The following is a 17274-nucleotide window of genomic DNA, read 5'->3' as shown; positions in this document are numbered from 1 at the left end:
AGAGTATTGTCCAATTATTTTATGATTGTATTTATACAAAATCATTTTGATGTGATTTTTTTTTTATTTAATTTTTTTTTTAAACAAAGTACGAATATTGAATTGCAGCTCAAAGAAAATGATGTTTTATTTTTTATGAGTATATTGCTGACTTCAAAAATTGGTATAGCCTACTGTGAATTTCCTCATTGTATATGGAACATTTTTATTCACAAATGTAAATGGGCAGTGAAAAAAACTCATTTTAAACTCATTTTAAAATAGAAATTGGTTACTGCTTGACTGTACACGTTGAAAGAAATAAGAAATAACAAAGCTTTAAAATAAAACCGTAAATTATTTTAAAGCCTTAAATCTACTCTTTGAATAATTTGTAATAATTTGTACTTGTTTACGGACACGTGATGTTCTTATAGCTTATTTTATTTATTTTTATTGTTTTCGTTTATTAATGTATTTGTTTTGATGTAATTTATATGTTATTACCATAGACTGTAAAAGGTTATTACCCTTGTATGTTCTTTCTAAGGCGGGATTTCCACCCAGAGCAGCCAATAGAAACAGGGGACACGGGATGCGATTCATAACTTTCCCGGCGTTCTTCCTTAAATCATTTAAACCAATCAAAGAGAGGCCGCCTTCTTGACAACGCACACGATTGGGTATGTTGTGTGTATTGACATACCTTGTAGCCAATCAGCGGAGGCGAACGTGACCCTCTGCCCAATCACAAACGAGGACGTAGTTCCGAAGCTTATAAATGACAAGGTGACAGTTCTCACGGCGTACTCGTTGCCTCTAGTTGCAAGCTTGTCCCTGTAACCCCGGGCCTTGTGTGCTGTATCCAATTGGTGAGTCAGGTTTTCTCTGCATTCATCTAAAGATGCATAACGGGCACCTTTGCTTTTTTTTAAAGCTGTGAAAGTGTGCGGAAGTTGTTGATCCGGCTCAGATAACTACAGCGCCATTCAGAGAAGCGCGTTGCTAAAGCTCCGCTAGCCGCTTGTCAAAGTCATTTCATGTGAATGAATGAATGAATTAATCAGTTTGCGATTACATCTTAGGATCCTGACACGCCGAGCAACCGGTAAATAACACGCGTGCTCCTTGGCTTCGAGATTTATATTGCTTTTTAAATGCACGGAGGTTTTATTCACACATTGCTCGTGACACTTGCAAAATGTCTGACTCGCGCTGGGCCCTCAAGATCCTGTAACCTAGCGCTGCGCATAAACCATGCAATTGCATGCATTTTTATACTACAATGAAGTGCAGCTGTAAATTATGTCTGTTTCATGTTGTAAGACAGTTTATAAGCGTTTAAGCTTCAATAAAGTGCCAGTCAACGCTATTGATGACCTTCACTCTCTAGCCTGTCCGCCTGAGCAGTTTCCAGGCAAATCCAACACCTGAAGTTTGATTAGTAATCTCAGGAAATATTATTAATGTCCTTTTGTACTTAATGTATTTTGAAACGAGTAATATGGGCCTTATTATTAGATGTTCAAAAGGTTATCCGTACAATGACCTGAAAGAAGTCAAAATAGACAACCTAGGTAACCATGAATAGCCAATATGTAATTAAGAGAATTTGAATGAGAGGGAAAATTGAGTAATCTATATATTGAGCACAGAATTTATTTGCTGCTGGTGTCACAATGTGGACTGTTTAACAGGCGCTGTCTAATAACCTCAGATTTGATGGCTAAAAACTATCCCTCCAATACATCTTATTGTGGGTGAAAACTTGTATTACTGTAGTCAAACATCCAGCCTATGACCTCTATGCTGCCATGTTTGACCACTGACCTACAGGGGATGTGCTCTTGGGCTGAAGCCGTCTTGCATCCTTTGGTTGGATGTTCACATATCCAAGCAGATCTAAACCGATGGTCTGTATGCATATAAAGGGTCTTTTGGTTTGGGTGCTGATTAAATTATGGTACTCCTATTTAATCTCATTTGCTTTCTCTGAATGGCTTAGTCTTAAATTGGAGGTCTGTTCCGTTGCCGAGTTGTAACTTTAAATCTAGATGGCACAAACCTCTCCGGTCTTCGTCACTTTCCATAAATAAATATCTGTGTATAGAACACTAAATGAACACTAAATTTCATGCCATGTTGTGTATGACACTAGTGCTTTTCTTTCACCTGTCTAACATCTTTCTTCTTCACAGGCTTCAAACATGTACGCATGTGCTAAGTTTGTCACCTCACCTGCTGTGGTATGTATTCAGTCTCAAATACCGTCACACTCCATTGACCGTCTCAGAAAATGACCTTAATGCCATGTCTTTTTAGAAGCATGTTATGAGTATTTAGCAACTTCCATGAAAGTGATTGTCTACATTAATATAAGTTCTAACCACGTTTATAATCATGCATTTAAAGGCTTGTGTTAAGTTTACGTTTATGAATTTAGAAGATGCTTTCATTCAAAGTGACTTGCACTTTTCACAAAGCCAACAATATTCATAGTAAACGATGCCAGGTTTATTCAGAAGCTAGATTAGGAAAGGAGCTATAGTAAAGAGATGCCCACACTATTTTTTTCTTTTCTGCAAGTGCATTGGTTTAAGGTTGTTAAAGTTGATAACATTTAATACCAATTGGATCCTTGCACTCACTCACAAAAAAATATTTGAATCAGAAACATGCTTTCTGTTCAGGTTTGATAATTGAAAATCAATGCATATCATTGACATTCATTTAATTCTCATTCTCATTTTTTCCCCTCAGGTCCGTGGAGGATCCAGGGTTTTGGCCCGGCCTGTTTCAGTGGTGTTCAACAGACCTGAAGCAAGAACTGAACAGGTAAAAAAAATAAAGTGCCTTCCATGTGACTTGCAGCTTCTCTTGCACATACTTAAATCTCTTGCCCTCTTCTCAGGCTGCTCTGTTGCCAGTCAGTGAAGCGAGCCTTCTTAATGTAACCCGGGGGTTCCAGACCAGCGCTGTATCCAGAGATATCGACACAGCGGCCAAGTTCATTGGTGCTGGTGCTGCCACGGTGGGTGTGGCCGGGTCAGGAGCTGGAATCGGGACGGTGTTCGGCAGCCTCATTATTGGCTATGCCAGGTATTTAACCTCTTAAACTTGGTTTATTTGTTATACATGTAGTTTGTGCCTAAATTGCTCTTTCTCCGTTTACAGGAATCCCTCCCTGAAACAGCAGCTCTTTTCCTACGCCATTTTGGGCTTTGCTTTGTCTGAGGCCATGGGTCTGTTCTGTCTGATGGTGGCATTCCTCATCCTGTTCGCCATGTAACTTGTCTTCTCTTCTACATGGTTCGACTCCCTTGATCTGGAGATTGGAACTCTGACACGCAGCTTAGGCCGTGGCACCGCCATTCCAACAAAACTACAAGAAACTCTCCCTTTTTATGTTCCCCTGTACCGTTTTTCTCTATCTGAAAGTTTGTGTAAGAACTCATTTCACAAGTCTGAATAAATGGTTGAAATCTGTCTGCTGTTGCTCTTGTTTTTCCGCTTTGAGGATGCAAGGTTGTTGAGGAAAGGTACAGTAGCCTGGTGTTTTTAAAACTAATATTGGGATTTGGGGAATGTTTATCCAAAAAAAAAAAATGTACTTTAATATAACTTGAAAATGACAACTTTCTTTTTTTTGGGTAAAGTATCCCCTTAATGCCTCCCAGATTAGTTTAATAAAATATCTAGCAATGCAAAAATACATTACAATCATCGAGTAAAGGTTGCAACTGTTTTTGGAATTTAAAGAAAGTTCATACAAGATGACGCTTCCTGCCAAAGGTTACACTTTTTTTATTTTCCCTTTCCCTCTCATCCCAGTTCCACCAAACCGCTTAAACCAGTCTTGGATTGTTGGTTTAAATGGATTTTCAGCTTAAAGTATCACTCTGAGTGTGTAATAAGTAAGCTAATTTTAAGTAATGTCCATAGTCATTACTATGCTATAATTTATTGTACTATAAAAATTTAGTTACTCATTGTCAGTTTCTCAAAGCTTCTTTGTAAGGAGATCCCATATTTTATTTCTAGAGGAACAAATATAGAAATGTCGGAAACCATTGGTTACCTGTCAAATATTTTGTGGGCACTCGGTATTGAAGTTATCTTGTCACATGAGGAGCTTGCCAAACTATCATGAGCAAACTCTTTTTGTTAGTGCTAGGAACCAAGAATGGACTTCATTAAAAAAAAAAAAAAAATTGAAAATACCCAAGCTTGAAGATTTCATCAATTCAGTTGCATAAACGGTATCGGTCCTTTTAAGTAAATCAAAAGCATGCATCCCAACAAATGTAAAGTTAGCCTAACTCCCTAAGGAATGACTCCTATGAACTGATTCATTTTAGTCAATCATGTATAGAGTATATATTTATACAGAGGTCGAATTGTAAAAAAAAAAATTCGTCATTTTTTTTAATGAAAAATTAGCCTTATATGAACTATAAGCTTTTTCCCTTCTGGGGCTTGAAATGGAGGAATTTTGGTCACTACTGATAATTAAACAATATTTTGCTGAATGTGTTTTTGTGGTGGCACCTTGACTGGTTTAGGCCTGTCATGTATAAATAATGATGACAATAAAACCGCCAGTATGTGGCAGCAAGTCCTTGTTTTAATAAAGTATTTATTGAATCATTCAAATCAAACGATTCATTCAAACCGGCTGATTCAATTAGAAACGAACCAAGTGGACTGAATGGACCGTTGAATCACTGGCTCACTCGATTCGTTCAAAAACTGATTCATTCAAGGAACGAAACACCGTGTTGCGATGCAGTGTAACTGTTGTACAAAATTAATAGCATCATTTGTGGTCGCGCACATGTGCTGATATTTACGTACAAGTACATATCAAGTACATGGCTTGTGCAATGAATATAAAAACTCATACATGAGTATTTTTTCTTTCATTGCTTGAATTATAAGGGCTTAACTGCATTATAATAGGCTTCATCGTGCAGTGAATGCTTTTGGACTCTCAAGACGTGTTTTTCTTTGGTTTTTGCAAAGTCGATGACTGGATAATATCAGCTCTCCTATCGTCTCTCAGTCCCTCAGTCACACCCCTGCTGGAAAAAAAAACAATAGAACTCTGCCCAAAACACAATAGAAATGTAATGGTTGTAATGGTTATAATGGGAATTGTATTGGTTTTAATGGAAACTATAATGGTGTCTACTGGTATGTGATGGATTCTATTGGTGGGATGTTAAATCCTATTGGAAAAATGCCCAAAACACACTACAAAAAGGAATTTTGTAATGGTTTTACTGGAAAAAGCTAATGGTCTATAATGGTATTTTAATGGAAACCATTGGAATTTCTGTGATGGTTTCTATTGGGCTTCTATTGTTTTTTTAGCAGGGACATACAGTACAATAACATGTCAGGGCAATGTCTTTAAATTCGAATCAAGGAAAAATCATACCTTCAGTTGTCTTCTTTTTAAAGAACTTCAAAAGTTGCGCTTTGCTCGTCTTTGCGCGTGCTGCGTAACCGAGACTTGTCATAGCACTTGCATTTTATTGCTCTTCTGTTGGTTTCCATTGCTTCTATTGCCCTTATTTGGATAAAAGCGTCTGCTAAAAGACTAAACATAAATCAAATCCCAGTAGCCCCTCACTGCAGAACAAAAGATCCAGGGGGCGGGGTTGGATCCACATCCAGGGGGTGGAGATTGGTAGGTTTAGGGGTGGAGATGGGTAGGTTTAGGGGTGGGGATGGGTAGGTTTAGGGATCAGGGGGTGGAGACAGGTAGGTTTAGGTAAATGTAAAGTGGGAGGAGTTGGATCTAGATCCAACCACACCCCCTGGATCTTGTGTTCTGCAGTGAGGACCATCTCATCAAATCGAACGCGACTAATGTAGACCGATTCTCTAACAAATGACTCTTATGAACTGATTCGTTTTAAATGAATCGGTGAATAAATACAGCGACCAATATGGTCCGATTCTTTTTAATGAATCAACACTTACGAATTAATACGCCCCACTGAACCTCAGGTTACCGTTTGACTCCAAATGAACCAATAATGGTTAACTTACTGTATAGGACTGTTTTCATATGGCAATTTGACGTGTGGTTTAAAAACGCATTATTTAGAGATTCGTTAACCAGATAAATGCCGAAAGAACCGTTTGAATCCTGAATCTCCTGCAGGAGTGCGCCGCTAGATGGCACTATTTCCTTCTAAACGAGGAGGAAGTGAGGAGAACTGAAACAACGCTGAAAAACAGGCCAGGCCAACCGAGGAGAAACTGCGTTTAGACTTGGTTACTCACTGATGCGAATGATAAACGCGTCTCTAAGCTCAGCTAACGTTACTTCGGATAATTGGTTAGAATCGGCGCTGCTTCCGCCATTAGGTTGTTATAGTTGAGGTCGAAAGACGGGAAAGCGGAGAATATGTAGAAGTCATTTGTCTCTTCCTGCCTTCTTCCTCCACTTGCCTCCGAGCGAGGAGAAACAGAAACTGCTTCGGAAACGGATTGATCTGACAGCGGCTCCCTCGGTCAGTTCATCGACGATGGCGGATAGCGTTGGGGAGGAGGCCAACGGCTCTGTGGGGACGGCGCAGGGCTACGGGGCGCAGTTCTCCGCGAGTTTGGGTAATTCCGTACCGGGCCACTCATCAGCCTCGCTGCCTCCGGCAGACACCGGCCTGGTCGAGCCCTCAGTCCCCGTAATGGCCGTTCCTCCGTCCCTGCCGACCGGTATCGTGTCAGGGGTCCCGGCCGGAGCGGGCCTCCTGTCCCAAATTCACGCCACCTCCTGGGATCCCACGCTGAGCACCGACTGGGACAACGAGAAGGCGTCTCAGCAGTGCATTCTGCGGATAAAGAGGTAATGTTGGGCTGTCTTATAGTGCTGTATTTGTTTTGGGAAATGTGAGACAACTTTTTAAGTTAACCAGCGTGATATTTGCATTGTTTACTTTCCGGTGCAAACATATGGCGAAGGAAGTAGGCTGCGTGTGTACGACGGCTGAATAAACACAAACTTACGATTTAACGCAAACTAACAGATTTAATATTTCACTGCTCGAACTGCTCAGTTTTGATTCTCGGCACATTATATATGTGACCCTGGACCACAAAACCAGTCATAAGGGTTTTTTTTTTCTTTTTTTGTAGTTTTCATCATCTGAAAGCTGAATAAATAATTCACCGTTGACATAAACAAACCATTAATAAAAAAATAAAACCATTGGTGTATGGTTTGTTAGGACAGGATAATATTTGGCCGAGATACAACTATTTGAAAATCTGGAACGAGGTGAGGTGCAACAAAATCTAAATATTGATGAAGTTTTGATATATTTATGGTAGGAAATTTACAAGATATCTTCATGGAATATGATCTTTACTTAATTTCCTTATGATTTTTGGCATAAAAGAAAAATCGATCATTTTGACCCATACAATGTATTGTATTGCTACAAATAAACCTGTCCTAATTATGATGGTTTTGTGGTTTGATTTATCATTTGCGATGTCCGTTTGAGCATTATGATTTATAGTTTGAACATTTTATTTATCATTTAATTATGACAGGTTTATACTGAGTTGATCATGAAAATTAAATATCAAATACATTTAAGCATTTGATTTCTCATTTGAGAAGCCATTTTGATAGTTTGATTTATCATTTGATAGTTTGAGCATTTGATTTATCATTTGAGTAGTTGTTTTGAGAGTTTGATTTATTATTTGATCTTTTCAGGCATTTGAATTTTCATTTGAATTTTGTTAGGAAAAAACTTCCATAGTCCAGGGTCACACGCACATATATGTATATATGTGTGTGTGTATAAGTATTATTTTATATGTATGTATGTGTATATATATATATATATATATATATATTAGTATTATACATATAGTTTCTGAACTATTATTATTACATTAATACAAATAGTTTTTCGTTCTGATTTATTTTCATCTTGGGTATATATTTCTTCAGAATTGATGCCTGTTGCATAACATTTTATATTTATTTGAATATGTGTTCATATGTTTATTATATACATTTTAGTTATTTATTATTATTATTATTATTATTATTTATTTCATATATTTATTTGTTGCATATTTAGTTGATTTTGATTGCTTCCATTGTCCTCCTTTGTAAGTCCCTTTGTATAAGTGTCTGCTAAATGACTAAATGTAATGTACATGTAATGAATATTTATATACATATATATATTTGTTATTATTTTGTTGAACACACAATGTAATTTTGTAGTTTGGTTGGTACCTTTCTTTAGAAAACTACCAAATAATGGCATTTATCAGTAGAACAGGGAACTTAAGTAGAACAGACTTTTGCATATCTGTAAAGTATTGCTCAAACCAATAACCAGTCGTTCTCTACTATCCTGGCATGCTGAAACATTTTCCAGCCAAATGTTGCAAGCAGATTAATCTATCATAGGCGACTGTATTTACAAGGCACAATGTTGCCACTCTGGGGAATTATCACTTGGCAGTGACTTTGGCCTGGGCATAAAGTGATAGATGTCCCTGGAGGACTAATAATGGAGATGTGTGGACACGAGATGAAAGCACTCGGTGACAATGAGGCAGTTATGCTTCCTTGTGTTTTGACAAAAATGGTGCATTATCCGACTAATGTTTCTTCCTATTAGTGAAGTCTCTGTGTTCGTAATCATTCTCTTCTCATACCCCGCTCTTCTTTCCTTCATTTAGAGACATTATGTCCATTTATAAAGAACCTCCTCCAGGTATGTTTGTGGTTCCTGATCCTCATGACATGACTAAGGTAAGAATCAGCACACTTCTCCCTCACAATTATGGTGATATTTCTGTTCTCTGTTCCCTTGATCCTTCCTTTTGTTGTTATATTCTTACTAAACAATGAAGGCATTAATTGCATGTGTACAGTTAAAATATTAGATTTCATGGACAATACTTTTACAGCATTTATCATTCTAGATTAATGTTACTTAAAACATGCGCACTACTAAAGTTCAGGGTCAGTATGACTTTTATTTATTTATTTATTTTTTAAGAAATTAATACTTTTATTCAGCCTGGATGTGTTAAATTGATCAAAAGTGACAGTGAAGACTTGCATTGTTACAAAAAATCATATATAGTTTCATTGAAAAACACTGTTAAAATACATAATGTAATACAAAATAAATAATTTAGACATTTGCATTACATATGGTTACAAATGCCTGTAAAGCAAGCCAAAGGCCTGGTAATACACTTACAGATCAATCAAGTCCTTTAATGTTAGTTAATAAAGACAGTCGTTCAGTGTTTGATCATGTTTTTGTTGCTGTTACGTGACGGTATCTGACTAGGGGTGATGACGTCATCGTTTCAGAAAATATGTGGATTGGCTGTACACACGAAAACGCAAAGGTGTCGTTTTCAGATTTATCCACTCTGGACCCAGTTTCAAAAATAGTGTTTTCACTCTCCCAAAACGCCGGATCCGTGTGGACGAAACACCTGTACGATATATAATTTATGCATATACAGCTAAATGAGTTTGACGCCCCTGTTATAAACGGTAGTGTAATAAGAGGGGGTTTTTAATGCATTTATTTTATTAATGTTTTTAACATTTTATGTACATGCATGAATTAACAATGTATAATGGTATAAAAATTAACATTAACCTAAATCAGGGGTCTCCAACCTTATTTAATTCAGGAGCTACTTTTTAGCCCCTGACCTAAATGAACAAATGCTGAAAGTATTGGAAAACGCTGTAGTAAGTCATGGAAGTTGCTGTAGTGAATGGATGTCTCTGGTTATTCTCCCTGTAGTGGTTTGGAATAAAGCGTCTCCCTTCTCGTGTCTCCACAGATTCATGCCCTCATCACTGGCCCCTTCGACACACCATATGAGGGTGGCTTCTTCCTCTTCCTGTTCCGCTGTCCTCCTGACTACCCCATCCACCCTCCACGTGTCAAACTAATCACTACCGGGCACAACACTGTTCGTTTCAACCCCAACTTCTACCGCAACGGCAAAGTTTGCCTCAGCATCCTTGGGTAAGAATGATGGGGTTCTGTGAATGAATGATAATAATACGTGACCCTGGAGCACAAAACCAGTCTTAAGTCACTGGGGTATATTTGTAGCAATAGCCAAAAATACACTGTATGGGTCAAAATGATTGATTTTTTCTTTTATGCCAAAAATCATTAGGACATTAAGTAAAGATCATGTTCCATGAAGAGATTTTGAAAATTTCCTATCATAAATAGTAATATGGATTGCTAAGAACTTCATTTGGACAACTTTAAAGGCGATTTTCTCAATATTTAGATTTTTTTGCACTCTCAGATTCCAGATGTTCAAATAGTTGTATCTTGGCCAAATATTGTCCATACATCAATGGAAAGCTTATTTATTCAGTTTTCAGATTATGTATAAATGTCAATTTCGAAAAATCAACCCTTATGACTGGTTTTGTGGTCCAGGGTCTCACGTAGTTAACACATTTCCCATTAAAGCTAGCTTTATCGTCCTTGTTGTGATCCTGATTTTGATTGCTGTTTCTTTCCACAGCACTTGGACTGGTCCAGCGTGGAGTCCCGCCCAGAGCATCTCCTCTGTTCTCATCTCCATACAGTCCCTAATGACAGAGAACCCTTACCACAATGAGCCAGGCTTTGAGCAGGTACTACAGCTCCCACAATTAATTCTTAGTATCTAAAGCCTTGATGTGGTCCCCCTGTACTCTGTGATTTGCTATCATTTATTCTGCACTGTCATCTGTTTTCTAGGAAAGACATCCAGGTGACAGCAAAAACTATAACGAGTGTATCCGCCACGAGACCATGCGAGTTGCAGTGTGTGATATGCTAGAGGGCAAAGTGCCGTGTCCCGAGGCCTTGTGGTGAGTGATTATCCCTCAAACATTTTGCATAATCAGGGTAATTTTTAAAGCACTTGTAGTCCATACCAAACCTCTCTAAGTATTACTATTAGTGATGCACCAAAATTTAGCAACCAATCATTTTCGTCCGAAACTGCAGTTTTCATTTTCTGTGTCTATTCTGTGCTCACGACGCAGATAAATAATAAAAACTGTAAATGTACAGTTTAAATGTGCAACTTTTTATTTGAGTGTCTATTATTAAATAAATTTGATCCGTTTACTGATTTGTAAATAACATTTGTTTTCGGCTAAATGAAAACTTTAATTTTGGGTGTCAGTGTTTCTGTAGAAAAGTTAATTGCTTATTACTCTTTACTTACTTTATTTATTTGTTTTTCCATACTAGGAGCGTGATGGAGAAATCCTTCCTGGAGTACTATGATTTCTATGAGGGGGTCTGCAAAGAACGTCTGCATCTCCAAGGACAGAACATGCAGGTAATGACTGTTTGCAAATGTGCTTTGCTACATTTCACATTGCGCTTTATTATTTGTCATTTTGATTGTTATCATAACATTAGAAGTGCAACCTTATGCAAACATTACAAACATTCCTGTTCGCTGCGGTGAGTCATTCACATCAGCATTTGCAGGAGACCAGCGGGAACAAAGAATCTGATGTACTACCACACCTCTGAGTGAAGAGCTGAGCTGAATCACTCCGCACAGCTTCTATTCGCCAGCAGCCATTTCTGTGGGATTTCCAGAGTTCTTATTATCCTTGAGTCACGCTATGAATCAGTTTTCAGGCATTTTGTAGTCGTGTCACACATAGTTGAGTGGAGCTGTTGTTCAGATGGTGATTTTAATTTTATTGTCTTTGTGTGATTTGTTCGTTCTTTTTCTATAGTGTTATGATATTGTATTGTAACCACTGATCTGTATAAAAGATCTATTATAGATCAGTGATTGTAACATGTTTACATTTGATTGAGAGGGTTTAACGAATCCTCCTATGCTTTTTAAAAGAAGTTTCTTATGCTCATCCTGACTGCACAAAAATACAGTATAAAAACAGTAATATCATTACAATTTAAAACAACTGTCCTATTTATATATATATATATATATATATATATATTAAAATGTAATTTATTCCTGTGACGCAAAGCTTTCAGCATCATTATGATTTAATGCTCAAAAAGCATTTCCTATTATTATCAATGTCGAAAAACAGTTTTGCTCTCAATTTTTGTGAAAACGGATACGTTTTATTCAGGATTCTTTGAATAAAAAAGTTCAAAAGAAAATGGAAATCTGTTATAACATTGTAAATGTAATCAGTTTATTTCCAGCATTCTTGCTGAATTAAAGTATTCATTTCTTTCAAAGGAAATAAAATACTGACCCCAAACTTTTGAATGGGGGTGTATATATGAAGAATTCAGATGCAAAAGCCTCTTAAGTGCTGTCTGAAATTTTTTTTCTTCTAAAATGAGCATTTTTCTCAGGCTCCTTTGTTCCACTTTAATTGCATAGAAAAGGACCTCTACATTGCCATTAGAGTAAAATTACTGAACCTGAACAGGAGCCCAATTAAAAATGCTCTCATTTCAGATGGCACTTAGAGGCTTTTGAATCTGATCTCTTCATATTATTATATAACAAATTATTAATTTTAGGTTTTTTGTAGTTTTTTTTTTTTTTTTTTTTTTTTATCTGTTTTAGTACTTGGCACCTTAGTTTGGTTAAATATCCTAAATGCCCTGTTCCTTCCTTTTTGTTCTCCATCAAATTTATATATTTTGTTATTTCTTGCAGGATCCTTTTGGGGAGAAGAGAGGTCGTTTTGACTACCAGGGTCTGTTGACCCGTCTCAGAGCCATCCAGAGGCGATTGCGGGAAAAGTGCCCGCCAGAGGACAACGATGGTGATTCTGACTCAGACACCAGCTCATCCGGCACCGATCCGGACAGTCAGGGCAGCTCACAGCCTTAGAGTGCCCTCTATTGGGGTGCGAAGCGAGCAAGGTTAGACCGTTCCCCTTTACCTGCAGCTGCGGACTCCTCTCAAGCGAGCACAGATGTAAGGAGTGCTGAAAGTCCTGGCGATTCTACTGACAGAGGACAGTGTTTCTGTCTCATCCGATTAGTTAATATTTTCCCTCTTGCTCCTTGTGTGCTGGCCAATGACTGCCTTTTTGTTTTTCTGTTTGTTTTTTTGTTTTCTTCCCCCTAATGGAGAAGAGGTTCGGTCCGGAGGGGGAATGAGGTGTATAGATGTATGTGTACGTGTGTACATTTGTAAGTGACAAAGATGTATACGCCAGCTTCTCAGCAGGTCATCACCGCCTCAGTCCATGTTTCTCTGTCCCTTCCTGCATCCAGCTAACAGAAAAAAAGAAGTCATACTAAATCAAATAATTAATGATGATGATAAAATCACTCCTAAAACAAACCGGTTTACTTGCAAACACACATTTCACACTTAGTTTTTGTTCCTCTTTCTAAAACATTTTATTTCACTCACGAAATCGAATTGAGATACAAATTCATAATGAACTGAGTACCACGCTTTAAGACGGATGCAACTTAAAAAAAAAAAAAAAAGTGTATATATAATTGTTCATAGAGAAGTTTTATTTTAATGTTAAACGTTCTTAAAATGCTATTGAACTAGTGAAAGCAGCCTGCCGAGCACTTATGGGAACGGTTGCCTTTTGAGTGTCGTCGACTTATTGGAAATACAGTTTCGTTTGGTGAACTTCAGTCTGTCTCTAATTGTGAAGCTGTCGAGTGTCAAATGAGACATCTGTTCTGTTATTTTTCTGGGAATAACCTCGAATTTTCAACAAGCTTGAAATTTACTTTTGCTCACTTTTCTTGGTTATTTTACTCGTAAAGCTTAGACCGCAATTCCACCCCAGCCTCCGCTCAAAGTGTCCCTCGATACTCGATACAAATGTCCTTCTCTTTACCGGGGATACTGTGGCCACTGGTGTCCTCATATGCAACAGGATGAAGCTGCCTAGTACAGATTGGGGGAAGAAGAATGGGATAATATTCAACCGTTACTCGACACCGTGGTTCATGACTACCTATGCTCCTAAATATTTTGCAAAAATCTATTGCAATCCATCCCTTTAAATAGCAGGCATATAGTTTTCCACAGCATGCTAAACACAACCAAACTGGCAGCCTTTAGTATTTTGTATACATGTACAATTATAATGCATTTTATTCACGAACAAGCAGATTACATATAGTCTTCTATTAAGTGAACCACAAAACAACTTTTAATGAAGTTTCGCATTCTCCGATGGGCCCAAGTGCAGTTGTGAGGTTTTGCATGTGCTAGCATTTTGATGCAGTTAATTTCTCTTAAGCGCGAGAGAATATATTCTGGTCTAGGACATCATATTTTGATAAGACAACACTGTTAGGTTGCTTGATTGTTTGTTTTGAATGAACAATTTGACTCTTGAGTCTATGTTTCTCTTCTAGAACGCCCTGCAACAGGAAACAGTTCCCTGACTATGAGTTTGACTTTGTGATGTACTAATGCTTTTCCCTTGTTAGCAAAATGAGAATGAATTATGTAAATAATTAATGTATCGATCAGTTGCAGCTGTAATAAGAAAATATATATAAATCTGATTCTGATTACTTGTGCCTCTCTTTGATTTCATTTGTTTCCTCAACTTACTATTTTAACCATTCAAAATTGCAAGGGCAGTGGGAGTGTTGTTACATTGTTATTGTGCATATCTTTCACAATGTGAAGTTGATTTTATGTATTTATTTCTCTCTCTCTCTCAATTCAATTCAATTTCAATTCAAATTAGCTTTATTGGCATGACTGTGTAACATCACAATGTTGCCAAAGCAATACATATATTATACAGATAAATAAAATCATGGGGAAACACACATACATGTCCATATTATACATGTAGGTACAAAAATAATAATAAATAAATAAAAAATAATAATAAAAAAAAAATGATTAAATGAATACAGAGAGCAGTTATAAATGGAAAGGAGGGATCAGCCTTTGTCCCTCATTTGATGGCAGGAGGACACATACTGTGCTGCCAGGTGGATCCATTTTTCCTTTTCTCCCAGAATATAACAGAGTTTGTCTAAGTTACTTTTATGGTTAAATTCAGGTGAAACTAGAGCTATTTGTTTGAAATAGGCATCTCTGATGTGTTTATATTTGCTGCACTCCGTGAGGAAGTGAGAACACAGTCGCAGCTCTCTGGCTCTCCAGCTCTGCTTGTGTCGGCCGTCTCCACACACAGACTGTGCTCACTCAGACGATACTTCGTCAGCAGCTTTCTCTGACCATAGTCTTTAATACTGCTCAGGTATGGCACTAATTTATAATCGGATTTTATACTGTGGAAGTAAGTTAATTTCTTTACTTGAGTTACTTTTTGCTGCCAATCATGAATGTATTCTTCCTGGGTTATTTTTCTGTTTCTTTAATTTTTGAATTCTTTAACTGAATTGTTGAATTGAGTTGATGTTTTTCCACTAAATGGTGAAAGGGGTCACTCTCTGGGTGTTTCTGCCGATAAGTGAAAGCACTGTGGTGGAAGCTATCTGTCGGCGCGTCTGAAAGATGGATCCAGAACTTCGCTGCTCTCTTCTGGATCTCAGAGAGCAGAGGGAATCTGCCCAGTTCTGCCCTGCAGCCGAGATTCGGGGCGTTTCTGTGAATTCCCAAGATGTTTTTGCAGAATTCAAGGTGGAAAATTTCAACAGGGTTTTTGTCCCATGATTCATAGTTTAATTTAAATTTGGGGCCCCAGATTTCACAGCCATAGAGAAGAATGGGTTTCATGATGCTATCGAAGATTTTCAGCCACAGTTTAATGGGTGGGTTGAATTTGAACAGGGGTCTTCTTATACTGTAAAAAGCCCTGCTTTCCTTATCCGTCAGATCTTTTATTGCAGTATTGAGCTGTCCAGAGGCTGAGATCGTCAGACCCAAATAATTATAACAGGTGACGTTTTGACTTCTCCATGTTTATTGGTAAGGCCCAATCGTTACTGTACTTTTCCAGAATGGAGAGACTTTGGTGCAGCCCCTCTTCATGAGGCAACAAGAGCAGAAGATCGTCTGCATACAGGAGGCTTTTAATTTCTCTGCCCTCGAGGGTCAGACCAGGACCAGAGGACGAATCAAGTGCTGATGCCAGTTCATTAATATAGATATTAAATAGAGTCGGGCTGAGGCTGAGGCTGCAGCCTTGACGGACTCCTTTCGTCTGACTGAAGTAATCCGTTCGTTTCTCATTGATTTTGACACAGCATTTGTTCCCGTTGTATATGTCCTTTATAATGTCATATGTCCTTCCTCCTATTCCACTCTGGATAAGTTTTAGGAAAAGTCCATCGTGCCGTACCGAATCGAAGGCTTTTTGGAAATCAATGAAGCAACCAAATATTTTTCCTTGTGTTGTCTGCTGAACGTATTTTTGTATGAGTGTGTGGAGTGTGTAAATGTGATCTGATGTTCTTTGTTTAGGCATAAATCCAATTTGACAGTTGTTTATAATTTTGCGTTCTTGAATGAACTGAACTAATCTGTCATTAATAATCGAGCAGAATAGTTTTCCGAGGTTACTGCTGACTGTGATGCCTCTATAATTATTATAAAAATAGTTATTTGATCCCCTGCTAATTTTGGATTTATTATTTTAATGGTAGGTTTATTTTAACTGATAGAGACAGAATATCAAACAAAAAATCCAGAAAAAAGCAGCATACAAATGTTAAAAAAAAAATTACATTTTATTAAGTCAAATAAGTATTTGATCCCCTACCAACCAGCAGGAATTTTGTCTCCCACAGATTGGTTATGTGCACATGTGGAACACAGATTAGTCCTGTCACTCTAAGAAGATACTCCTAATTTCAGCTCACTGTGTGTATAAAAGACTCCTGTCCATAGAGTCTGTATCTTCCATTCCAACCTCTCCACTACCACGGGCAAGACCAAAGAGCTGTCAAAGGACATCAGGGACAAGATTGTAGACCTGCACAAGGCTGGAATGGGCTACAAGACCATCAGCAAGAAGCTTGGTGAGAAGTGAAGAAATACAAAATAACCATCAATCGGCCTTGGTCTGGAGCTCCGTGCAAGATCTTGCCTCATGTGGTAAGGATGATCATGACAGAAGGGAGAGATCAGCCCCAAACTACACGGGAGGAGCTTGTTAATGATCTCAAGGCAGCTGGGACCACAATCACCAAGCAAAACATTGGTAACACACTATGCCGCAATGGACTGAAATCCTGCAGCAAAGTCCCTCTGCTCAAGAAGTCACATGCACAGGCCCGTCTGAAGTTTGCCAATGAACATCTAAATGATTCAGAGAAGGCTTGGGAGAATGTGCTGTGGTTAGATGAG

At 37.9% G+C, this 17274-nt stretch overlaps 2 protein-coding genes across 2 annotated transcripts; both read left to right on the top strand.

Moving 5' to 3' along the window:
* The first annotated feature begins 742 nt into the window (after positions 1-742).
* On the top strand, positions 743-3465 carry atp5mc1 (ATP synthase membrane subunit c locus 1). Its single transcript, XM_058770015.1, has 5 exons — positions 743-851; positions 2178-2225; positions 2740-2814; positions 2891-3078; positions 3154-3465. Exons 2-5 carry the CDS (start codon positions 2187-2189, stop codon positions 3266-3268), a joined length of 417 nt encoding a protein of 138 aa, XP_058625998.1. The 5' UTR covers positions 743-851; positions 2178-2186; the 3' UTR covers positions 3269-3465.
* A 2754-nt stretch (positions 3466-6219) lies between these two features.
* ube2z (ubiquitin-conjugating enzyme E2Z) lies at positions 6220-14519 on the top strand. The gene is made up of 7 exons (XM_058771434.1): positions 6220-6835; positions 8701-8773; positions 9835-10022; positions 10543-10654; positions 10761-10873; positions 11262-11352; positions 12676-14519. Exons 1-7 carry the CDS (start codon positions 6519-6521, stop codon positions 12850-12852), a joined length of 1071 nt encoding a protein of 356 aa, XP_058627417.1. The 5' UTR covers positions 6220-6518; the 3' UTR covers positions 12853-14519.
* Positions 14520-17274: the final 2755 nt, after the last annotated feature.

This window comes from Onychostoma macrolepis, chromosome 03 (genome assembly GCF_012432095.1).
Source record: "Onychostoma macrolepis isolate SWU-2019 chromosome 03, ASM1243209v1, whole genome shotgun sequence".
NCBI lineage: Eukaryota > Metazoa > Chordata > Actinopteri > Cypriniformes > Cyprinidae > Onychostoma > Onychostoma macrolepis.
The sequence above is the reverse complement of the archived record's forward strand: the minus strand, read 5'-3'. Positions and strand labels throughout refer to the sequence as shown.

Coding starts and splice junctions, on each gene's coding strand:
- atp5mc1 (XM_058770015.1), top strand. CDS start 2,187: ATGTACGCATGTGCTAAGTTTGTCACCTCACCTGCTGTG. Junction 2,226..2,739: donor TTGTCACCTCACCTGCTGTG/GTATGTATTCAG, acceptor TTTTCCCCTCAG/GTCCGTGGAGGATCCAGGGT. Junction 2,815..2,890: donor CTGAAGCAAGAACTGAACAG/GTAAAAAAAATA, acceptor CCCTCTTCTCAG/GCTGCTCTGTTGCCAGTCAG.
- ube2z (XM_058771434.1), top strand. CDS start 6,519: ATGGCGGATAGCGTTGGGGAGGAGGCCAACGGCTCTGTGGGGACGGCG. Junction 6,836..8,700: donor TGCATTCTGCGGATAAAGAG/GTAATGTTGGGC, acceptor TCCTTCATTTAG/AGACATTATGTCCATTTATA. Junction 10,655..10,760: donor ATGAGCCAGGCTTTGAGCAG/GTACTACAGCTC, acceptor TCTGTTTTCTAG/GAAAGACATCCAGGTGACAG.